General features: G+C 37.1%; 1 protein-coding gene across 16 annotated transcripts in view; it reads right to left on the reverse strand.

The window, feature by feature from the left end:
* Positions 1–26,209, reverse strand: part of DMD (dystrophin) — a 2,092,562-nt gene that overhangs the window by 1,261,772 nt on the left and 804,581 nt on the right. For all 16 annotated transcript variants that reach the window (XM_053201917.1, XM_053201921.1, XM_053201923.1 and 13 more), the window contains 2 exons: positions 11,864–12,034; positions 5,457–5,639 (listed from right to left, as the gene is read on the reverse strand). In XM_053201917.1, the coding sequence (XP_053057892.1) occupies positions 5,457–5,639; positions 11,864–12,034 (354 nt within the window). The remainder of the gene's footprint in view (positions 1–5,456; positions 5,640–11,863; positions 12,035–26,209) is intronic.

Here is a 26,209-nt window from a genome sequence, read left to right on the forward strand (position 1 = left end):
TCATATATAAAAAAAAGTAAAACTTTAGGATTGCAACCAGAATACATAAAAAAGTATTCTTTGACTTTGGGTATGGAAAAGGAGATCTTAAATAAGACATTTTGTTAAAAAAAAAAAAAACACCATAAGACAGAGATGAATAAATGTGATTACATTAGAAATAAACCCTTCTATTCATCAAAAGGCACCATAAAGACATTGAAAAACAGCCTCAAACTTGAAGAAAACAATTGCAAAATTTCTAACAGGTAAGTAAGAAACGAATGCCAACAAATCAATTAAAGGTGAACAGACATCCCAATAGAAAATGAAAGGAAAATCTGAACCAGCTTTTCAAAGAAAAAGATACATGTGTACCCAATAAACATATGAAAATATGTTCATCCTTATTAGTAATCAAGGGAATGTAACTCAAGATTGCAATGTGATATGCATGCCATGTTGACTGACTGACACAAGTGAGAAGTTTAACAATTTCAAGTGTAAGAGAACATACGCATTAACAAAAATTTGTATTTATTGCCAGTGGGTGTGTAAATTGGAACGACCATTTTGGAAAACAATTTGTCATTCTCACTAAGGTGAATATTCACATAGGCAACAATTCAGCAACTCCACTGTTAGGTACACATCCTCAGAGGAACTGCTTTGTGTAGACGACAAAGACAGTTAAGAGAGTATTCATTTCAGCACTTTTTGTAATAAACAACATTTTTTAGAATAGCCTTGGTGTCTGCTAACAGGAGAATGTATAAATACACTGTATTACATTTAAACAGAGAACATAGAAGTAAAAATGGAAATTTCATCACACAGAACAACATGGAAGAGTCTCAGACACAAAACTGTTGGGCAAAATGGGCAAGCCCTAGAAAACTAAATGTTATATGTTATGATTTGTTTGCAATGCCCAAACAAGCAAAACTGAGCAACATATTATTTAGATATTCATATGTGTGTGATAAAACATTTTTAAGCAAAGAAATAATCAAGGCAAATTTCTGGATTATGGTTATAGATGTTGGGGAAAAAGTAGGAAGATGTGCTAGAGGATAAGAATACAAAAATGGTCATTTTCCATTAGCTTTGAGATTGGAAATATTGGGCAAACCTATAAATACAGTAGTGCAATCACCACATCCCACTATCCACCCCCTAATACCATTAAAAATAAAGCCAAGGAAGGAAGTTTTATTTCAAGAGAAACCAAACATTCTATCAGATTTCCCAGATTTTCACTTTGCTTATAATCCATGCAAATGATGGAAGGAGGTACATTCCCTCTCTGATTGATGAAAAGTATCAGTCTTAACCTGCCTTGCCACCCAATACTACTTGCTTGGTATCTTGTGGGCAGTTTAATATAAAAAGTGAAATTAAGTATTTTGTTTTAAAAGGTGCTAGAAATCTTAAATCTGGGTCATTTCCAGCTCCTGCTGGACTACAGGCTGTCTTCCTTCTGGGCAGAGATCCCAGTGGGAAAATATAAATATCTCCTTAAATACCCGAGGGTACTTTAGAGCTTTGAAGATAAGGAGATGTGATTGGTAATGTGTCTTATTAACTTTGGTGCAGATTGAGGTAATGAACTACCTTGCTGATTTAACCATCAGGATGGATGGCCCCTTGTGTCCTCAACGTATCTGAAGGGCACAGCTGGAGAGGCTGAATGTACTGGCTTTACAGGTCACCTTTGCAAAATAAAATGTAGTCTTGCAGCCTGAATTAGGGCTAAAAGCCACTTAGAATAACTGTTAAGCTTAACAGTTTGGAACTTAAAACTACTCTGAAATCACAGAACTCACACTGGCTCTGAAGAGATTACAAACAATAAAGGAAACTTCCATTCAAAATGGTGAATTGAGCTGATGTGATAATCCCTCCACTCCCTCCTTCAGTAGTATTGAAATGCTAGATAAATTATAAAGGAAAATATTTGAGTTCATGGCTGTACTATGAAATATGAAAGTCCTTATGCAGCAGAAACAAAGAGGGAAATTAAGCACAGGTAGAAGTGGGGAGGCCGAGCTTACCAAAATACTGGAATATCAGAACAGGATATATGACATAAAAGCTAGCATATTCAACACTAACTTGGGATGAAAAGAGAGACACTGGTCTCATGCATTTCAGGGAGATGGAAAAGCATAAAGTTGTGTGTCACCTATCCTGAAAACAAGAGCTATAAAATCCCTACCCACTGGAGTAAAAGGAATTAGCAAGGAGGCTGAGAATCCTTTGGATTTTGGTTGGAAAATAAGGATTCACACACAAAAAGCTGAAACCTAAGTTTATATCACACCTGAGAGTAGAATGTAAGATTTCTAAGACTCTGGTAGAAACATTAGGAAAAAACTCTTAAGGACCAGAGGATAAAGGATGTCTAGTAAAACAAATCCTACTAAAGGTGAGCTCAAACATACACAAAAATTACAAGCCATGTGAGGAAATTCCCTGCCATTCAAGACAGTCACTAGTTATACAGAATGGTAGAATCCACAAGTTATAATCTAAAGACAGTGCAATTATAAAGAATTTTATAATAAATAAGTTTACCCTGGTGTTAGAAGTTGCCAGTAGGATCTATTTTTCTTGAGATTGGCAACTGGAGCTCATACTTAAGAAATGAAAGGATTAACTTCCCTGCATTCTATGTTAGAATAGAAACTTCTGCTACATGCTTTCATAAGCTGTGGCTAAAGACAGGGCGCTGATGCAGGGGCAATGGAGGATGTGCAGGGGGGAGAACTGGAAAGTGAGGCAATTCTTTTTTTTTTTTTTAAAGTTATCTCTACACCCAACATGGGACTCAAACTTACAACCCTGATAAAGAGTCACATGCTCTACCAACTGAGCCAGCCACATGCCTCTGAGGCAATCCTTTTCCCTCAACTTTTTATTGCAGTGTTTAAGAGAAACCCATCTGGTCCCTTTTCTTGAAAGGATCTAAAATAATTTCACTCATCAAATGGGTGGGTACGTTCAGAAAAAGATTGTCGGTATGCATTCCCTCCTGAGCTTCTGGCATGGCCAAAGAGGAATCAAGGACAATTCTTGGAAGTTTCTAATTTCTGACAGTTATGGGAGATGGGGATCTGTCCGTGTTTGCAGGCTAAGATGAAATGTGGTGGGGAAGTAAGACTCCAGGGTATCATGGAAACATGGGCTTAAAGGAAGTAACTATCTAGAGAATGTGGTTTAAAGCTACTGGCAAGAGTCAGCCTGAAATTGTGTTGAATACTCCAAGGTACCAAGAATGCAGAGAAGATCCTTTTGGGGATTCACAGTCTATATGAATATGGATCCCCAAAAGACCACACCAAGTCTATAGAGAACAAGCCAGATAAATCAGTGGTGACAACCTACTAAATCTGGTGATAACATATTCATCATAACAGGTGTCTGTGGGTGTTAATGAGAGGGTACAGCAGTTGTGACCAGCAAAGAAAAGGACACTGATACGAAGAATATATGTTCTCCTCATTAACCTCCCTTAAAGCAACACAATATGATCACTACCCACAAACTTATTGGAAGGGAGGGACTCTATGATCATTGTTTTTCTCACTCCTACCTCTGTATAATTTGCTGAAGCCAGAGATTAGCCTAAACTAATGGAAGATGTTAATAAACTATGAGATCAAAATTTAAATAAGACTAAATTTTAATAATTAAAAGTGAATCAAAAGTCATGGTGTCAGACTGCAATAGTGATGAGGAAGCCAACTACTAGGTAGAAATTGATGTTTGACATGGTTGGTGACAGTTATTGGGAAACCAAAACTCTTTCATGCTCATGACTCACAGAGACTTCTCAACCAAAAGAACTGCATAGGTTTAAACTGTTTCACAAAAGGAATAGAATTAATTATGCGTAACCAGAAGAGTGTATAAAAGAAGAGATAAACTTCAAAATAAGTAAGTAAAATCTCAGGAAATGGAAAATCAGGTTTTGAAAAAATAGAAAATTATAAACACACACATATAGAGGATGATGTGTATATAGAGATGAGTATATTTATATATCAAAGGATGAAATATACAGTAGTCAGTTGAAGAGATCATTTGAGAAATGGAAGACGGATTTCAGAAAAATACACAGAATCCAATAGACAGAAATGGAAATATAGACAATATTAAGGGGAAACCTTTAGATAATAGCATATGGTGACAGATGGTAGCCGCACTTGTAGTGAGCATAGCACAATGTATAGCGTTCTTGAATCACTACGCTTACACTTGAAACTACTATAACACTGTGTTCCACCATACTCAAACAGAGAGACAGAGAGAGAAAGCAAAATCTGTTGTCTGAGCACTACAGAAAATAAAAGAAAGAATGGGAAGGGAAGGAAAGGCATGACATGGAGTTTCAGGGAAGTCACAACTAATTCACTATATGCTCCATGAGGGAGGCACTTTTATTATCTAGGAAATTGCTTTCTGACAATATTTAAATGAAACATTTAAATATTTTCTTCTGTTCTTAATTTCTCTATGTCATTATCATTCTTTGCTTCCTGATGGCCATGTGGTCCATTTAAAAGATATGCTAATCCCTCAGAAATCTATTTTGGGATATGTTTTCTAAAGGTGTCTTTTATTTTTATGATAATAAAATTTCCAAGACTATTGGACTATCCCTCTATTTCTCATCTGTGATCACACTTATGACCTCTTCTATTTGAAGTTATAAAGCCACCCAGTCCCTTTTTATTTCCTCTCCACTTCGTTGGAATATATATAAATTCTTTATCAACTATATTCACGGAAATGACTCACTTCATGTGGGGGAGGAGGACTTAAAGGCCAGCTAGTGAGCAGTATCTGGCAGCATCAGCTTTTAGTGCTAGGTAAAGTTTTCTGCCGCTGGGCACAATCCTTACTGTTAGTAAACAGTATTTTCACAAGGAGGATCATAATTTATTTTTGATGCAGTAACACAGTAATCATTTGAGACACATGAATTATTTATCAACTATTTCCAGATAAGCATAATCTAAGGGGTAGGAGCATGTGAAGAAGATAAAGCAGCACTTATGATAATAAATATAATGTAAAATGTCCTTCCCAAAGAGCCAGGCAACATGTCCTGTGAAGAACTCTATAGGGCATAGCGGTTATTAAAAACAATTATAATAAAGTACACTTCCCCATGAAATGCCTTTCTAAAATACTTACGATCTTATGCACATTCAAATATATGAAAAAGTAAAGACCGGCTTCTATAAATCTTGAGAAAACCTGTAAGATTTTTGTGACCTAATAATAATGGTAGTAGTAAGAAGAATTAGAATTAGAATTGCTCACATTTACTGAGCACTAGGCTAAGTACCTGAAATAGAAATGCTCAAGCCTAAGTAGTCTTACACCAGGGCTCACGTTCTTAATCGCAGAGCATCATACATGACCATAAACTGACACATAATGAATAAAGATCAAGAAAAGCAACTGACTTCCAAGGTCTTGCATTTTCCATTGAGCCTGGTGCAGAGCCACTGGTAGTTGGTGGTTAGAGTGTCAAGTTCCTTCTGTAAGGCCTCTCGTGCTGCAGGGGGAGCCTCAGCTATGACACTATTGACGGACTCGGTAAGGAGTTTCACTTTTGCTTCTTTTTGCTGGGCCTCTTCCTTAGCTCTCTGAAAAATAAAGAATGCTCTTTCTTAATAGTGAGTGAGGCAATGGCTTTACTTCCAAAATGCATTCCTGTCTATCATATACTTTCTTCCCCACAAGATTCCAGTTAGATCCCTATTAGAAGATGAATCAAAATAAATCCAATGGTGACTATAATAACTTCCATTAATTTAGGTTTAGCTAGGATTTGGAGTCAGAAAGAAAAAAAATATCATCAGAACATAACAGCACTTTAATCAGAATGGTGTGCAAAGCAGTCTACACGTGGGTATGTATCTGTGGTGTGCTCTCTTTCTTTCAAATATAAATGTGTGTGTATGTGTATAAACACATGCCTACACACAGAGAGAGAGAGACACACACACATATAAAACAAGAAACAAGTATTTCAGTACTATGTTCAAAAATATCCCATACTCTAGAATTGAAATCATTTATAAATTACTCAGATGGATGAGTAATATTGAAATCAGTGCAATTATCATTGTTTAAATCGAAAGATAATTGATATAAAAAAGTCTTCTTAATGCTACATCCAGGTCCGTATTTTGACAAAAGAAAGTTCTATTCAGTAACTGAACACATACGACAGAAAGAGGAGAATAGCAGCCTCTGCTAGGAAGGAGGCTACCTGATACTCAGCCATACCTTTTTGCTCTTCTCAGGTCGAAGATAAATTGTTTCACAGAATATCGACATCAGCAAGGCTACTTTGTTACCATTGTGGATCATGACAACAATACCACTATATTCCATAGCCATGTTAGAATACGTACAAAATATAAACACTGTCCAAACCACACAAACCCAAACACTTCCCGGTCCCCATTAATACGACTCTGTGCTGCTTCTTTATCAGTTCTACTGCCAAATTTACTCTAGTATTCCTTCATTCCAGGACAGATTTATTAAGCTACCAATCACAGAGTTATTCCCAGGCAGTGACAACATGCAATCCAAAGCAAAGCTCTTCAACTCTCCCTCAAATCATTTCTCCCTCAAATCATTTAACACCAGCCCAAATCCTACCACAGGTTCTAATATTCTCTGACTCCTACAACCAAGTTAGGTCCATATAATTGGACAAGTTGGGTTTATTACAGAAGTCCTTTCACTGGTTGAAGGGTGTTGGGGGAATGCTAATTTCATCCTAGTGAGGCCTGACACATAGGTGGGAAAGGTGGGATTCAGGAAGCACAAAAAGCCCTTACATAAAGAAGAACAGGTTCTGGCAGGGGGAAGTTGGACCTACATGCAGGGTAGTGAGTGAGAGTAAGGGGATATGGGCAAAAAATGGACAAGCTCAGCTATAAAATGCCTTTGTATGTTTCAACACAATCCCCCTATGCTTTTGGATTTACTCCCATAATGCCTTAAAAGTATAAAATATGATGACAAATCCAAGTTGTTTTGAATACTAAATGATTGCCTTCATTGATTTTAATTTATTTCATTGAAAATTTTAGCTGAAAATTCTCCAATCTGTTTTTGCTATTACTGACCATGAGCTTTGTGTCTATACAAACCGTATTTTGACTACAGTAATTTTAGCATTGCAAACAATTCTGACAACATTAATCACTTCGTATGTGCTGCTCTGGGCCATGACAGACATGCTGTAGGTGCTACTTTGGTGGTTCTTTAACAAAACCTTGCAGAATATTCAACATGAGAAAAGTGAGTTTCAAAGTGTTTAGGGAAGTCATCCTGGAATCTACATCTTCTTTCTTCTAGTTTATGTTAAGCCCATCTCAAATCCTCCACGAAATGAAGAAGCATGCTGTGCAGTATCCAATGAATGCAATTACATTTCATTCAAGTTACACACAACCCATACAACTACAAAAAACGCAGGATGAGAAACATTTCTTTCTTCCTTTGTAGGCTTGCATAAATTCTTTTTTAAACAAGCTTAGAAGCAGGGAAACATTCACAGGAGAAAAGGTGGTAAAATTTTTCCACCGGAAGAAAAGGTAGAAAACTAAATAATGGTTGGTAGAATTTAGGTAAAATCCTCATCAGACATTATGTTTTTTCCTCCCTTTGTTTCCATGAACCGAACCATCATATGCTCAGACACCTTTCATTGCCAGTATCTCAAATCGGTGGTTCTCAAAATATGGTTCCTTGAAACCACTTTGGAACTTGGTCCCTGGCATCACCTGACAATGTGTTCAAAATAAAAATTCTCAGGTTTTCCTCCAGACTTACTGAATCAGAACTTATGAGGTGGGGCCTAAAAGTCTGTGTCTGAACAAGTCCTTTAGGTGAACGTGATGCTCACTCAGTTGTAAGAATCACAGTTCTAGTCTGTTACACATATGACAACAGTAAATACATCTTTGTAATTCTGGGAAGCACAAGGACTGGGGTTACGAAAGTGTACTTAAAAAAAATATATCAAGAAGAAAACGTTGCAAGTGAAATATCAGAGATTTTTTTAAAGGTTTAATATAAAGTTTTACCATTTAGACATTGTAGAACTCCAAAAGAATTTTGAAGTCAGGTGTTGTTTATCAAACACTCCCCTAGGTTCTTTTATGTTAATTAAAAGGTTTTATTTATAGGGGCGAAAAGAAGTTACGAAAACAGCACTGTCATTTTCTTTTTTTTTTTTTTAATTTTTTTAACGTTTATTATTTTTGAGACAGAGAGAGACAGAGCACGAACGGGGGAGGGTCACAGAGAGAGGGAGACACAGAATCTGAAACAGGCTCCGGGCTCTGAGCTGTCAGCACAGAGCACGACGCGGGGCGCGAACCCACGGACCCTGAGATCATGACCTGAGCTGAAGTCGGATGCTCAACCGACTGAGCCACCCAGGCGCCCCAACAGCGCTATCATTTTCATTAAAGCACAGGAAATAGCGTAAATACACGGAAGGACATCTCCACTTTTTCCCTGAGTAAATTAGGGAGAGACGTCTGAGTAGGTCTGCCAGTCTCTTTTGACAATGAAGATAAATGTGCTCTCAATGTGAGCACAGGAGGAAGACTGGACAAGGTACCATCACTACCCTCTAACTAGTGAAACAGACCTGAAGGGATTACCTTGATTGGCAGGCAAAAAAAAAAAAAAAAAAAGAAGCAAACAAACGAGAAAATGCATCTTCTTCTTGCCAACTCCCTTGGCTGTTGTTGTCATAGGCTGCCCAAGCATTTCCTCTTTCCAGTATCACCCCATACTGGACCGATGTGGTAGCTAGATCAGTTATTTCAACAAGTAAATCAAAGTGGACTAATTGGGTTTCTCATATCGAGAACTGTGTGTAAAAGTTTTAAATATCACACAGTCTGCTCTGTAGCACTGGAAAAAAAAAAAAAAAGGATCTGGTTAGCCAGATAGGCAAACTGTTCAAGGGGAGAGGGAAGAGGGCCAAAAGAGGGACAGAGCCAAAGAAAGGAACTGGGAGAAGTACAGAAGCTGCACACAAGCTCACTGCTGATTATCTACTTAGGGATCTGGGGCAGTGGCTACATAATATTAGAGGAGACTGTGGAAACAGCCAGGAGGGGATTGAAGTGTGAGAGGAAAGCAAACAGGGATGCACATGACTTGAAAAGTAAACAAAACAAAAGAAAAAACAATGTCTTGGAATCGCTTGGGATGGGATGGCATGGGTGGGAATTAAATATATTCTTTACTCTTAGTTCTCCCACAGAGAAAGCCTGTGACTATGACTACATTATTCAACCTACGTGAAGATTTCAGTTTTTGGATCACCAGAGGCCAAGTGTGGACTATTTTGCTTCCAAAGAATCTTCTAGCTCTCACCATCTATAATGATATAATTTCCCTAAGAGTGACCTCCCCACAGTCAAATTTAAAATCATTACAGTCTCTTGGTTGAAGGCTTACAATGGGTTTCCCCTTTCACTTTTCACGAAAACTCCCCCAAACCCTACTAAATTCCTGTATCAGCAGTTATCTACCAAAGCCCTCAAAATCATCTCAGGTCATTTATCCCGTTTTACTCTCTTCAGGCTGGCAGGCTTCTTTCTCTTCCCAATGAGACTTAAGGTCTTTGTAGGAGCTCTTACCTCTGATTGGAATGTGCTTCTATGAGGTTTTTTTAAGGCTTTTTCTTAGGATTCATATCTCAGACTAAAGATAATGTCTCACAAATTCCCTCCATGTCAAACCTTTCTAAAATACCATTTCACCGCCTGCAAGTCCCACCTAAACCCTAATTATTTTTTTTATTTCACAATCTCGCTTCATGTTTTAGGCAAATTACCATGATCTCAAAAGACTTTATTTCTCCATTCAATGCCTGCTCTCCTTCCACTAGAACGTAAGTTCCAAGTCAGGTCACTTTTATGTCTTAGTCACCACCATGTTCATTGTCTAAAATGGTATTTGGCACATAGTAAGTATGCAATTAATGTTTTTTTTTGCTTATATGAATAAGTGATACGTAGTATTATTAGATTAGAACAATTCTGTAGCTTTTAATACCCTGAAAACTATCACCATTTACCCAAATATAGTCTTATATCCTTATATGTTTTAATTTTACTTTGTACATGTGACAAAAACCACATAATCTAGTGATATTTATTTATTTATTTATTTGTTTATTTTAACATTTATTTATTTTTGAGACAGAGAGAGACAGAGCATGAACGGGGGAGGGCCAGAGAGAGAGGGAGACACAGAATCTGAAGCAGGCTCCAGGCTCTGAGCCGTCAGCACAGAGCCTGATGCAGGGCTCGAACTCACGGACCGTGAGATCGTGACCTGAGCGAAGTCGGACGCTCAACCGACTGAGCCACCCAGGCGCCCCATTCTAGTGATATTTAAACATATCAGTTGTGATGTATTTTGTACCTATAATAACTATTCACCAAATTATATAAATTATATAATAAAGTATATGTAATTAATTTCTTACCATGCAGCATCGATGACAATAATAACGGTAATAATAATTACTTTGTGATGGGTGTCTATTTTTTGCCTGACATTGCTTGAGAACTTTCCTATTTCGTCTTTATAATAGTACTGAAGAGCAGGCACTTTGATACCTAGTCCACAAATGAGGGGGTCAAGCCCATTGGGTTTAGGAAACTCAACCATGTTTACCAACAGTTGGCAAGGGAACAAACCAGATTTTAAACACAAGTGTCTGTCTCCATAATGATTTTTTTTGTCATGAGGCCATGAGCCAAATATTTATTAATATTTAATGTAGGCTCATGTGGTTAAATGATGTGTTACTGCTAGTACAGAAAGATAACAATTATCATTATAGTTACAAATCACTGGAGGCCCACTCTGAGTCAGGCAATTTACTTACATGCAAGTTTCAACTCTCAGTACATACATTCACATTAGAAAATGACATGGTGGAAGACTCTAAAATACAGAGAACAAACCGGGGATTGCTAGGTAGGGTGTTGGTGGGGGGATGGGCTAATGGGTGACAGGTATTAAGAAGGGCATTTGTTGGGATGAGCATTGTGTATTGTATGTAAAGTGACAAATCACTGGGTTCTACTCCTGTAACAAATACTGCACTGTATGTTAACTAACTGGAATCTATATAGATAAATTTAAAATTAAAAAAATCATATGTATGTAAAACTTTAAAATTAAAAAAAAAAGAAACGAAAATGACATGATGCAGACATGACAAAGTAGAGATCTCTGAGTTTTCCAAGGCCACTGCATAGATTCTACTTCAGGCCTCACTTCCCAGTCCCTGCTACATACTACTTTCCCTGGTCCCAAATCAACATAAATTTTTATGCTACTGTTTCAGAAGAAGTCCATGTAAACTCAGTGCTTTTTATTCACATTAAAAGCCATCTGCTAAAGTACTTAGTATCCAAATTCTTAGAACCCCCCTTTAAAAATTAACACAGGTTGTTAACTACATTTTCAACTGTCACTGCATTAAGACTTGATATATTTTCAATTTGAATTTTCATCACTGGAAACAGCTAATGTGACAAGCTGATTCCAATATCTTAATACTATATAATTACATGGGGAAAATGTTCCTTACAGTGATAGCCAATATTTATATTTTGACCACAATGCATTAAAAGAAATAAATGTTTCAGAATCCATAATGTGTACCGAACTTGAAGCTGAATTCATTAAAAATAAACCTCCACTATTAAGCCAAGGAAAGAACAGACAGTGCAGAATCACAATGTTAAGCAATGTTGCGTCTTTCTTTTTTTTCTTTCTTTGTTTCATTTTACTTGGTTTATTTTACCTTCATCTCTTCAACTGCAGTCTCTAATTCGTCTGGGGTTTTATATTCAAAATCTCTCTCTAGGTATTCTTCTTCAGCTTGCGTCATCCATTCGTGCATCTCTGACAGATCTTTCTGAAGACTTACAGTTTTATCCAAACCTCCCTTTAAAGCTTCCTTTCTGGCATAGACCTTCCATAAAACAAAGCAACACGCAAAGCATGAATATGGAAAGTCACAAAACATTGTCATTATATTATTACTCAACAGTCTGTAAATAACTGAAAGTTTAGATAGAAAAGATGAAGTAACAAGTAAAAAAGCTTACATGAATGAGGAAATAACTCATGGAGATTGGTTATACTTAATTTCACATTAGTGTTAAAATAAGATATAGCCATTTACTTGGCATACGTAATAAAATGAACATATTCCCCCGCTGACTATAATTTAGCTGTGTGTGGGGCTATGCTTTTCTGTGAATGAAGAATAGAGAAAAAGACTTTTTCATAATATGTCTCAGTTGGATACATAAATTTATTGGCACGGTTTCTAATGTTCATAAATCTGAGTCTATTCTTCCACTGTATTTTTTTAATTTTTTTTTACTCTTCCACTTTAAAGAATGAATCATACAAAACACAGTGTACAAAAAGGGGTATGAATAATTGTAAATATTTATGCCCCCAACATGGAAGTACCCAAATATACAAAACAGTAACATACATAAAGAAACTCATTGATAATAATACAATAACAGTAGGGGACTTTAACAATGCACTTAGATCATCTATGCAGAAAATCAACAAGGAAACTAGGGCTTTGAATGACACACTGGACCAGATGGATTTAACAGATATATTCAGAACGTTCCATCCTAGAACAGCAGAATACACATTCTTTTCAAGTGCACATGGGACACTCTCCAGAATAGAACACATACTAGGTCACAAATCTGGCCTCAACAAATACCAAAACACTGCGCCCATACCACGTATATTTTCTGACCACAAAGCTATGAAACTTGGGGTATGTGGGTGGCTCAGTCAGTTAAGCATCCAACTCTTGACTTCAACTCAGGTCATGATCTCATGGGTTTGTGGGTTCAAGCCCTGCATCAGACTCCATGCTGGCAGTGTGGAGCCTGCTTGGGACTTTCTCCTTCCCTCTCTCTCTTTGCCCCTTCCCCACTTGTGCTCTCCTTCACTCTCAAAATATAAATAAATAATTTGTTAAAAAGTAATGAAACTTGAAGTCAACGACAAGAAAAAATTTGGAAAGACCAAAAATACATGGAGGTTAAAGAATATCCTGCTAAAGAATGAATGGGTTAAATGAGAAATTAAAGAAGACAGGAAAAAAATACATAGAAATAAATGAAAATGAAAACACAATGATCCAAAACCTTTGGGATGCAGCCAAAGCAGTCATAAGAGGCAAGTATTTTAGCAGTACTAGCGTACCTCAAAAGGTAAGAAAAATCTCAAATACACAACCTAACCTTACACTTAATGGAGCTAAGGAAAGAACAAATGAAGCCTAAAGCAAGAAGAAGGGAAATAATAAAGATAAGAGAAGAAATAAATGGTATAGAAACAAAAAAAAATCCCATAGAACAGATCAATGAAATTAGGATCTGGTTCTATGAAAGAAATAATAAGATTGATAACCCCCTAGGCAAACTTATCAAAAAGAAAAGAGAAAGGACTCCAAATCACGAATGAGAAAGGAAAAATCACAACACCACAGAAATACAAAGTGGATGAACACTGTTCATTTCAGCTTTGAAGGTAGCAACATATTAGAAACAAATCCAAATGTGCTTCCACGGAGAGTAAGTTAAATAAATTGTGAGATACACACACACACACACACACACACACACACACACACAATGGGATACTATCTAGCACCAATACATCTGTACTGAAGTGAAAGTCGTTCAGTATATAATTTCAAGATTAAAAAGCAGGTTGCAAAACATTATGTGTGGTAATAGGAGACTTGTGATTTTAAATCTTCATAGATTCCTGAGGTACTAATTTTTAGAGAAGAATGTATTACTTATTAACCAGAAAAACAGAAAACTTTAAATATCTAAAATAAAATTGTGAATGCTAATCACTTGTTACAAAGTACCCTGTTGTACCACACTGAGGGTAAAATTTTAATTTTGTACTAGAATGATTATATATTGTGTCTCTTTTACTTAAAAAAAGGAACTCTACTCCAATGTCATCAATTCTTTCCCGTGAAATTAAGTAGAGTTCTATCTTTCAAGTAATGTAATTTTAATTGAACAGTCTTAACATATAATTGATAATTTTAGTATAATAACGCTTTTATGTAATCTACCAAATACTAAATATGTGCAGAACCATATTAATTTTCCTTATTCTTTACAACCATCTTAATCCTAATATAATGATATTAAAACAACTTTCAGTTCTTTACTCTCCTTGGTGATCCACTGAAATGTAAATAATTGCTTCACTGTGACACAGGTAGAACAGTATGCCTAACAGTTATACTAATTAAAGTATAAAGACTATTTACATAATCAATGAGCCTATAATCAGTGTAAGTAAACAGGTTGCTCAATTTCTACTTAGATCGTCTGCTATAATCTTTCCAGGCAGTTGGCAAAGTGACAATATTAGAATGACTAATGGAACTAAGCCAAAGACTTATAGTAAAAACAAACAACAAACAAAAACACACACACACACACACGCTATTAAACTAAACCAGAAGAAAGGAATCAGGACTGATTTTTTTTTTTTTTAAGGAAAACCAGGCAGGAAGTCATTCTGAAGTGACAGCACAAATGTACTGGAATGAACATCAGCTTTGGAATCAGGATACGTGGACTCAATCAGTAGCAAGTTAGGTGAACCTGAAGACAACACCTCATTTTTCTTTATCTCTGCTCTATAACTAATCTAACAGTTGGACCACATGATTTCCAAGGTCTTTTCGAAGCTTAACATTCCATAGTTCTATGCCTGATCAGACAGAGATATTAATTTTTTTGTTTCATATTTTAGAAGGATCTATAAAAAGGTATAGGCAATTTTTCCCTTACCTTTGTCATACTAGTGATGCAAACATTCTAGCCTGAAAGTGTGCAATCTACCCCCACAGTTTAAGATGACGTTGCCACAACTAAGTACAGAACAGAAAGTTCTTCATGTTTCCTGTTCTAGAATTCCTGAACGCAACATTCAGCATTGCCCTTCCTCACTTCACTAGCTGCCCTCCACCCCCGGCTCTATTTACATATAATTGACATATAACCCTTTATAAGTTTAAGGTATGCAATGTGATGATTTTATAAATATACATACTGTGAAACAATTACCACAACAGGATTAGTTAACACTTCCATTACCTCACATGATTCCCATTTTTTTTTTCTTTTCATGGTAAGAACATTTAAGATCCACTCTCTTACCAACTTACAAGCATATAATGCAGTATTGTTAACTATAGTTACCTGGCTATACATTACATCTCAAGAACTTATTCAGTGTATAACTAGAAGTTTATAACATTAGATTGAAATCTCTCCATTTGCCCCACCCCCAGCCCTGACAACCACCACCACTACTCTATTCTACAGTTCATCTTTTTTAGATTTCTCATAGAAAATTATACGCTATTTGGTCTTCTCTGACTCATTTCACGTAGCACAATGCCCTCAAAGTTCATCCAAGTTTTTGCAAAGTGCACGATTTCCTTTCTCATGTCTGAATAATACTCCATTGTAGGTATATATGTAATTATGTATGTACGTGTACACACACACATACATGTATATGTACACCATATCTTCTTTATACAGTCATCCAGTGCTGAACATTAAGGTTGTTCCAGATCTTGACTTTTGTGAATAATACTGTAATGAACGTGGGGGTGCAGATACCTCTTTGAGATTCTGATTTCATTTCCATTGGAACTATATGCAGAAGTGGGACTGCTGGATAAGATATCTCTAGTTTTAATTTTTTTGAGGAATCTCCATATTGTTTTCCATAGTGGTCACACCAATTTACATCCCCATCAACAGTGCACGAGGGTTCCTGTTTTTCCACATGCTCATCAACACTGGCTCTCTCTTGCCTTTTTTGATGACAGCCGTTCTAACAGATGTGAGGTCATGTTTCACTGTGGTTTTGATTTGCATTTCCCTGATTAGGGATGCTGAGCATTTTTTCACGTAACTTTTGGCCATTTGTATGTCTTCTTTGGAAAGAGCATCTATTCAGTTTCTCTCCCCATTTTTAAACCAGATTGTGTTTTGCTGAGTTGTACAAGTTCCTTGTATATTTTACCTAATGACCCCTTATCAGATACACGGTTTGAAAATATTTCCTCCCATTCTGTAGGCTATCTTTTAATTTTGCTGATTGTTACTTCTGAGGTGCAGATGCTTTTCAGTTTGATGTAGTTCCATTTATTTTTCTTTTGGTGCTTGTGTGTTGGTGTCATATCCAAAAAATCCCTGCCAAGATAAACGTCAAAGAACTTTCTCCCTGCGTTTTCCTCTAAGGGTTTCATGGTTTCAGGTATTTTAAGTCTTTAACACATCTTGTCTTAATCTTTGTGGTGTGAGTTACAAATCTAATCACACTCTTCTGTGTGTGATTATCCAGTTTTCCAAATACCACTTATTGAAGAGATCTTATCCTTTTCCTGTTGAGTAAGTCTGACTCCTTCATCAAATATTAGCTGACTGCAAACATGAAGGTTTATTTCTGGGTGGTCAATTCTCTTCCACTTCTTTATGTGTCTATTTTTACACCAATGTCATACTGTTTCTATTGCTAGAGCCTTGTAATATAGTTTGAAATGAGAAGTATGATGCCTCTGTCGTTCTTTCTCAGGATGGCTTTGGTCATTTGGGGTCTTTTGAGGTTCCACACAAATTTTAGGAAAGTTTGTTCTATTTCTGAGAAAAATGTCATTGGATTTTTTAAAATTAATGTTTATTTATTTTTGAGGGGGGGTGCAGAGAGACAGAGACAGAGAGAGAATCCAAAGAAGGCTTCAGGCTCTGAGTTGTCAGTACAGAGCCTGACACAGGGCTCAAACTCACAAACCACAAGATCAGGACCTAAGGTGAAGTCGGATGCTCAACCAACTGAGCCAGCGAGGTGCCCCTGTCGTTAGAGTTTTAATAGGGATTGCAATGACTCTATAAATGGCTTTGGGTAGGATGAACATTTTAACAATATTAAGTCTTCTGACCCATGAACACAGGATATCTTTCCATTTATTTGTATTTTCTTCAATTTCTTTAATCAAATCCTATAGTTTTCGTAGTATAGATCTTTCACCTCCTTGGTTAAGCTTGTTCCTTTTGTTTTTGATATTATCACAAACAGGATTGTTTTATTTCTTTTTCAAACATTTTGTTGTTAGTGTATAGAAATATAACTGATTTCCATATAGTTCTATACAATGATTTTGTAGACTGCAACTTGACTGAATTTGTTTATTAATTATAACAGTATTTTGGTGGAGTCTTCATGACTTTCTATATATAAGAACACATCACCTAAAAATAGACAGTTTTATTTATTCTCTTCTGATTTGTATGCCTTTCTTTTTCTTTCCTAACTATGTTGGCTAGGATTTCCAATACTGTGTTAAACAGGAGTGGTAAGAGTGGGCACCCACATCTTGCTCCTGATCTTCGAGAAAAAGCTTTCTGCTTTGCACTACCCAGTAGGACCCTGGCTGAAAAGTTGTCATATATGGTCTCTATTATGTTCTGGGGCATTCCTTTCATACTGAATTTATTAAGTTTTTTCATGAAAGTTTGTTGAACTTTGTCAATTGTGTCAAAATTTTTTTCTGCATCTATTTAGATGGTATTTTTTTTAATCTTTCATTCTATTAATGCAGTATATCACAGCATGTAGTATATTTTCATATATTTTCATGTTACCAATTAACATCCTTTAATTTCAGCTTGATCTCCTTTCAGCAGGTGTTCTAAGGCAGGCCTAGTGGTAATGAACTTTCTCAAATTTTGTATGTCTGTCAAAGCCTTTATCTCTTCTTCATTTTTGAAAGACTACTTTGCCAGACAGTGTATTATTGGTTAGCATTTTTTTCTTTTTATTAAAGTTTGTTTATTTGAAAGAGAGATCACAGTAGGAGAGGGGCAGAGAGAGGGAGGGAGACAGAAAAAATCCCAACCAGGCTCCACACTGTGAGCGCAGAACCTGACAGACGTGGGGCTCAAACACATGAACTGCAAGATTATGACCTGAGCTGAATGAAGGTGGACGCTTAACGAAATGAGCCACCCCGGGGCTCCAGCAATTTTTTTCTTTCAGCACTTTAAATGTATCTTCCCAATGTCTCCTTGCCTGTAAGGTATTGGCTGAGAAATCGGAAGAAAATCTTATGACGTTCCCTTGTAGGCAAAAAATGTGAAAATAAGTACAGGGAACCTCATTTAAAATGGAGTCAGGAAGACCTGAAGAGAAAGCTGTCACAAATGTACCACCCCCCTTGCAGCCTACATAACCATCAGGAAGAAGGAAGCTCTCTTCTTACCCCAGGAACAATATGCTAACTAATGCCTATAGTCAAGGAGAAACTGCTACAACCTTAAACTCTGTTCTTCTCCAAAAACCTTTTGTTCAAAACAACCTTCCCCAATTTCTCCCTAAAACCTATTAGCAGCTGACCTTGCTTTTGTCTCTTCAGACTTGCTATGGTTTGCCATAGTTTAATTGTCCCAAATTGCATCTCCTCTACTATTCCCAAATAAACTCATTTTGCTAAAAAAAAGGGGGGGGGGGGACTAATTTATTTTTGATGTCTCTTGGGGAATATGTTTTTGAGTTGAATTTTTTTGGTGGCCTATAAGCCTCCAGAATTTAGATGGTCAAATCTCTTTCCAGATTTGAAAAGCATGCAGCCATAATTTCCATAAATAAGTTCTCTGCCCCCTTCAACTTGATCCATTCTACTGCTAATGCTCTTTATTACATTTTCCATTTCTTTCATTGTATTCTTCAGCTCTCAGATTTGTGTATTTTTATGATTTCTGTTTCTTTTTTTAAAAATTTTCATTTTGTTCATTTATTACTTTCTTAATTTAATTGAATAGTCTTTATTTTCCTACAGCTCATTGAGTTTCCTTTGAAAAACTATTTTGAAGTATTTATCAGATAAGCTGCAGATATCCTTATCTTTGAGATTGGTTACTGGAAAATTATTATGATCCTTTAGTGGTGTCGTGATTCCTTGACTGTCCATGTGCCTTGAAGTGTGGCAACACTGTCTTTGCATTCACAGTAAAAGTCAGCTCCTCCAGTCTTTACTATCTGCCTTAAGAAGATAAATACCTTCTGTCAACCTTGTTAGGGATTCTGAGGCTATCTGAGGCTTCTATGAATATGAATGTTCCAAAATTCTTGTTCCCTACTGTGGGAGAATTCTTACCCTTATATGGCTTCCCTTCATCCTGCAAAAACCATACTAGGTATTGACAGCCTCCCTTTTGCTTTCCCGAGAGTGGGGCTAAATGTTCAGGTGTGTGGTCTCTCCAAGACTTGCAGATTTAGACCAACCTTCTGTGCATGCTCATTAGCATCCTACAAAAGCTCACCCTTGTCACCAGCCAGAGTATGCACAGGGAGCCAGCCAAAGGGTCGGGATGCAAGTGGGTGTGGCATGAAGGGCAGTCGTGGTGCTGTGGGAAGTTGGAGAAAACACTGACCCCAGTGGCTGGTAGGCAGAACTCCTGATGGAGTCAGTGATATTCTTACGATCCGTGTACTTGTAATACAGTTTCCAGCCCTGGTTGCTGCTCTCCCAGCTGCTCACTACCCCAAACTGGTGGAGCTCTGTACTGTGGATGAAGGACAGAGAAATGTTCCTCTTTGTTTAACACCCCCGCATGGCTGTGAAGCTGGGCACTCATTCATCACATGGTCTCACTTTTCTGCACAGGAGAAACCAGGGTTCTGGTAAGAGCTCTCTTGGCACTGACCTGTGTCATCTTGGAGAAGGAATGATGCAGGTAAAGTCAGACCTTTCCTCAAACCTCTCCAATGCATCCAGCCTCAGATTTTTTTGGTTTCAAAAGTATATTTGATCTTCTCCACTTGACTCTTGGACCTACAAAGTGGCTCCACTTTCTGTGGGTGGTTTTCTAAGTCAGTGTTCTGCAGGGGCTATCAGACCATGGCTGAAAATGGCTGGAGAAGGTTCATGGACTACTGCAAGGTCAACAGGCAGTAGACCCTATGGAGAGGGTGAGAATCCTCCCAAGTACCTTGGCATATGATGCTGGATCATACACCATCCACAAAGGCACAGGGAGACAAGAAGACTTGACTTAAGAGTTTGGGCTTGGATAAATGGAAAGATGAAGTTTCATTTATTCTTCCAGGGTGACTACTAGAATAGGAAACTGAGGAGTATATAAGGAATTTGGGTCACATGCTAGATTTAATGTATCTATTCATCAATACAGAGGTATTGAGTCAGAAGATGGATATACAGATCTAGGATTTAGGAAAAAGTCCAAATTATAACAAAATTGTGGAAGCAATAACTTACACGTAACATTTAAAGCCATAAAGCTGAATGAGTTTACCTAGAGATTTAGTGGAGATAAGGAACAGAAGAAGTCCAAAGATGGAGCCCTAGAATGATTTCAAGTTTAGAGGTCCAGGCAAAGGAACCACTAAAGGTATTTATAGTGGTCATGGAAACTGAAGGCAGACTAAGAAAGAACCAAGAGAAAAAGATGATAGAGAAGCCAATCAAACAAAGATAAAGAGTAAATAATGGATTTAATGATGTGAATTCACTAGTGACTGTGACAAAAATTACCTCAGTGAGTGGTGAGGATGAAAACTTGATTAGGGGGCATTCAAGACAGAACAGGACGAGTGGTATGGAAAGAGTTTCTCTAAAGAACAAAAATGGAGAAGTGGCTGGAGGGAATGTGAAGCAAAGGTTTTTGTTTGTTTGTTTGTTTGTTTGTTTTAGACTTTATTTTTATGTAATCTCTACACCCAATGTGGGGCTAGAACTTACAACCCCAAGATCAAGAGTCACACATTTCACTGAGTGATCCAGCCAGGCACCCCAAGGGAGTGTCTTTTTTAATGATAGGAAACATTACAGAATAATTTCCTACTGATGGAAATGATCTAGTAGGGGAAAGAAATACATTTTATTCTTTAAAAGTTTATTTATTAATTTTGAGAGAGAGAGAGAGAGAGCGCGCAAGAGTGAGCATTCAAGCGGGGTAGGGGCTAACAGAGAGGGAGAGAGTGAGATTTCCAAGCAGGCTCCACAGTCTCATTGCAGAGCCCAATGCGGGGTTTGAGATCATGAACCACAAGATCATGACGTAAGTCAAAAATCAAGAGGCAGACACTTACCCGACTAAGCCACCTACACACCCTGAAATATACTGCTGATGTAGGTGGTAGGGGATGTTTAACAGGTGACTTAATGTCTGTGCTGAAAAAAGAGGATGGTATGCAACATATAAGTGGAAAGGCTCGTCTTACATAGGAGTATACACAGGCTACTCATGTTAACAATGGGAAAACAGAGTCGTTAACTAACGTGCAAGTCAGTGGGAGTAGATGCAAGCTCCCTTCTAAATGTTTCTATTTTCTTCATTGAAACACAAAGCTAGTTAACTGCCACACAGGAAGGAGAGAAGAAGAACCGGCAGAGATCTGCAAAAAGAAATTTGTGAAATACTCATCAGAGGGGTGGGGCTGTGAATGGATATGAATAATGCAGCAAGATTACCAATAAGCACCAAGGGGCTATTTGAAGTTTGCACTCATGATTTCCAAATGAGACTAGCCCGTTATGATATGTGTTTTCCTCTAGCCATGTTCATCCTTCCCGGTACTGGCACAGCATCAACTGAAAAGTGGATCTGATCTGACCTTATATCCATGTAGGATACTGTCACATGGATATAATATAGAAAGACAGGAGAGGACAGGAGAGTTGAGGGAAAACACAAGGGGTGCTTTTAATGATGGATTATAGAATCAACTTTGAGTAAGGAATGGCCAAGACAAGATTAAATGCTTTTCTAATGAGAAGCTGGTAAGATCACTGCACTATGCATTCCATTAGGAAGGAAGAATTTTTGAGGTTGGATTACTGAGGGAATGAGCTGGAAATTAAGGTGCTGATGGTTGCAGAGTAGGGTACCTGAGGTTGAAATTATGGAGAAGTATCTGGTAATGACAATGTTTAGGTTACGGGGCTGAGACCGGGTAGCTAAGGTAGAATAGAAGACACAATCATTAGAGGAGCTTTCAAGGTAGTGAAGGCTGGAAGAATCATCCGAGAAAATATTGAAATCAGGAAGAATTATGACAGTAATGACAGTAAGTCCGTTGTTAAAATATTCAAGAAATAAGGAAGAGTGACTGAGGGATCTGTGGATGATTGTACCCAAAATATGCATTGAGTGAGAAAAAGACAGTGATTTGCAACTTATGACAATGACATCCTTCTAATCTCTAGACCCAGTGTTTCTTGGTAACTACTATAAATTTAGAGCTGCTAATTAAAAAAAATATATATTTATGCACTAATTATTTAGAAATGACACGTGTTTTATAATTTTATATATGCAGGTTTATGTCTATTTTATGTCTGCTTATTTTATTTACCACGCATGTACATAGTGGTTACTCTGTGCTAGGTACTCGTCTACATACTTTACAAGATTAACTCATTTGATCAATATTGTAAAATTCTTATAAAGTAGGCATTAATATCATCACATTCTCAATACTGGGAAACTGAAACAGGGAGAGATTAAGCAACTTTTCCAGTACCACACCCGTAGGTTATGGTGGGGGCAAGATCTAAACTGAGGCGATATGGTTCCAGAGCTCCTGGTCTTACTATGTTTGCTCTGAAACCATGAGAAATCCTCCTCCATCCTTAAGAGTTTTTGATTTTATCGGCCAAGCATTTCAGGGAAGTGAGCCTCAGAAATCTTTTCACTGTGAGATGGGAGTTACCTTATATAAATGACATCTCTGTCTTTATATACATAGTTTATACGCCCAGTTCAAGATGTACTTCTAATTGTCTACTTCTCCAAAGTAAACACGACCAAAATGGAAGTACTGAGTAGTCTACTAAGCTAGTCAATTTTGTTCCTTCTTCAGGCCCAAGTCTTTCTTTCATTAGTTAAAGGCATTGTGGCCGACTCTGTTGTGTAACACAGGAAACTGAAAACATTTTGATTCCTCCTTGACTCTCTGGACTCTTTACCAGCAAATACTGTCATTTCCAAAAGGATCTGATTAAAAGAAGAAAGGAACGTGTCATGTTAGAAAAAGAATAACAGTCAAAGGTGGGTATGAGTGTAGAATCCATAATCAAAAATATAACAAGGAAGAATTTGCCTAATTGGCAAAAAGACGGATAAAAGCTAAGACTACATTATATAAACATAACGTTGAGCACACTGAGTGAAATAACCTTACTGGAGACAGCTCTTGCTGGAAAGAGTTTCAACAAAGTTTGAATCACACAAGCACTTTGGTCCAGTTTTCCCAGAATTACATATCCCTTCCACACAATATTTGCTATATAATGAGAAAATACATAAACAGTAATGAGAGACAGAACAACAAGCATTAAAGTGATCTCCATCTCTACTGACGATTTTGGAAAAAATCGGGAGAGGTTTGGACAGTGAACCAAACATAATGTCACCAGAGGATGGCGTATTTCAAATTTCTTGTCTCTCCATCTCCACTCATGCCCTTCCTGTCCTTTGCCAGGAGGACTTTCTAGCTGGCCAACTGCGGTTCTTGCCTGTTTCCGCTTGTGCCGCTTCCAGCCATTCTTCATAGAATAGGAACATAGAGAAAAGTTTTCAACAGCCACTTGAGATGATGCCACTTCTGTATCTGGAAGCTTAATACCTTCCCAATGCACTTAACGTGCATACTAAGTCCTCACTATGACTCATGAGACCATTCACGACTTATTTCCCCCTGGTTTTCTCCTGGCTCATACTGCCCCACTTAGAGAGGCTTCCCTTCTATTCCGCATACATGCTCACTCTTCTCCCCTGCCTCAGCACTTTTTCCCACTTCATCTCAGATCCACACTTTCCCTAGTCCCCCTGTCAAAGTGCCAGGTTCTTTGCACTAATCAGATGTCAGCTTTCATTCCACCTCTTCAGAAAAGACTTAACTGTCTACCCAACAAAAAGCAGGCTCCCTGCTCCTTTACTCTCATTCAGGGCATTCGGATTGCTTCCTTCAGAGAATCTGTCGACATTAAAATTAGGCATTTGTGCAATATTATGTTAATTCATTTACTTTCCGTCTTCTCTACTAAACTATACCCACCATGAAGATAGATATTTATCATGTTTATTTTCTTCCCTACTTAGCATCTGTTACAAAATGTTTAATAATATATACTGAAATATTCTAATAAGTAATTAAGAAATCCTAAAAATGTTTCTCTAAAAATTATGTAATTGTATGTATATTAGTTTCTTTAATAACCACATAACAAAATAATGTAAAGATATGTATAATTATGAAATCCTTCCCTTCCTCCTTTCTTCTTTCCAGTATGGTCTACCAACTTGTGAGTTATTTGAATGATGATTATCCTTTATTTTAGAAATAACTAAAATTTTGGGACTTTTTTTTTTTAGTTTTTATAAATTTATTTTGATACAGAGTGCACACATGCATGCAAATCGAGGAGAGGCAGACAGAGAGAGAATCCCAAGCAGGCTCCACACTCTCAGCACAGAGCCTGATGTGGGGCTCAAATCCATGAACCATGCAATCATGACCTGAGCCAAAACCAAGAATTGGACACTTAACTGACTGAGCCACCCAGGAACCCCTAAAATCTTGGGTTTTTTTATTTGGATACCAAACTTTTAGAATTTAAAAAGCCAACCATTTTATACCAACAAAATCAAATCATGGGATCTCAAAGGATCTCCAAGTATATCAGACATTTGGACAATTTTGTCTCTAATTGTTTTTTTTCAGATTCTGGCATCTAAAAACAAATGAGTTAATTTTAACCCAAGAAAGAACATCACACCCCATTTTGTGTGTAGCCATTTCTGTAACGCATAGATTTACAGTTTCCAGTGCTCTCTGGAGCCCTGAACTGGGCCCAATACTCAAGCTTGGCTTCCATACTTTTACTGAATTGTCTGACTTCTGTTCTGGATTGCATGATACCTTTCTTAAGAAACACAGATCACTTGCCCATAAGATCAGAGCATACACAGTGTGATACATTCCATGGAGAACCAAAGAGATGTAAAATATTCTAGGATGTGATGAAAACACGGATGGGATCTATGGAATTTTTGTTATGAAGCAGGCTAATGTGTTTATACCTCTCTTAAAAGGCATACCTGTGGCGTATGTTATAGCAGACATAAGGTCTTAAACAAGGACATTTCAAGACTAACTTGAGATATTTCAAAAATTACACTTCTCTAATATGCAAAAACCTTGAGGTTTCAGTAATACTGTTGTGTGTATATGTATGTGTGTGTGTGTATATGTGTGTATGTATATGTATGTGTGTGTGTATATATATATGTGTATATATATATATATATATATATGCTATCATTTTCCCTCTTGCTCTAAATTGGTGTTGTTCTTTCCATTCATCCATTAGAAACATTCAACAAATGGCTTTCATACTGGCCTTGCAGGAAAACATAAATGGTATAATCTATTACCTAAATAATATATATTTTTTCCTGAACATTCCTTCTAGAGCCGGCTTACTCCAGAGAAGAATGCAAGCTAGCTGACCCAGGGCTATCTTCGTCTGTGAGTTAATAGAACTGTTGAGCATTTGCCAGTGACAGTATTAGCTGGGTGACTTGCCTTGCCTTTTACTTTTCTAAATTCTTTACTTTTTCAAATTTAATTTTTGCCTTGTGGCATGATTTCTTTTCAACTTTGAAAGGTTACTGAGAAATAACGAAAGACTGGCTGTGTCTAATACACATAAGATGAAACCTCTTATTAACTTCAAAAAAGGTACTGGTATACTGAAAAATAATCACTGCTTTAGGTCAAAATTTCATCTTATGAACAAGAAGTATTCGATATATAGTACTTGTGTATATAATATTTAATTTTCCAGAATGCAATCTCAAAATTAAAAGTAATATCTATAAAACACTCTGCTGCATAAAAATGAAGCACTCGGATATGCAGAGTGATTTTGTGTTTTATTTCCCCCTCTGAGCTATTCGTAACTATTTCCCAACTTTAGCTCATTTATTGAAATAAATGTAGTAAAGAAGCCAAACTTGCCTATCTTAATAAT

This window comes from Acinonyx jubatus, chromosome X, assembly GCF_027475565.1.
Source record: "Acinonyx jubatus isolate Ajub_Pintada_27869175 chromosome X, VMU_Ajub_asm_v1.0, whole genome shotgun sequence".
Classification (NCBI taxonomy): Eukaryota; Metazoa; Chordata; class Mammalia; order Carnivora; family Felidae; genus Acinonyx; species Acinonyx jubatus.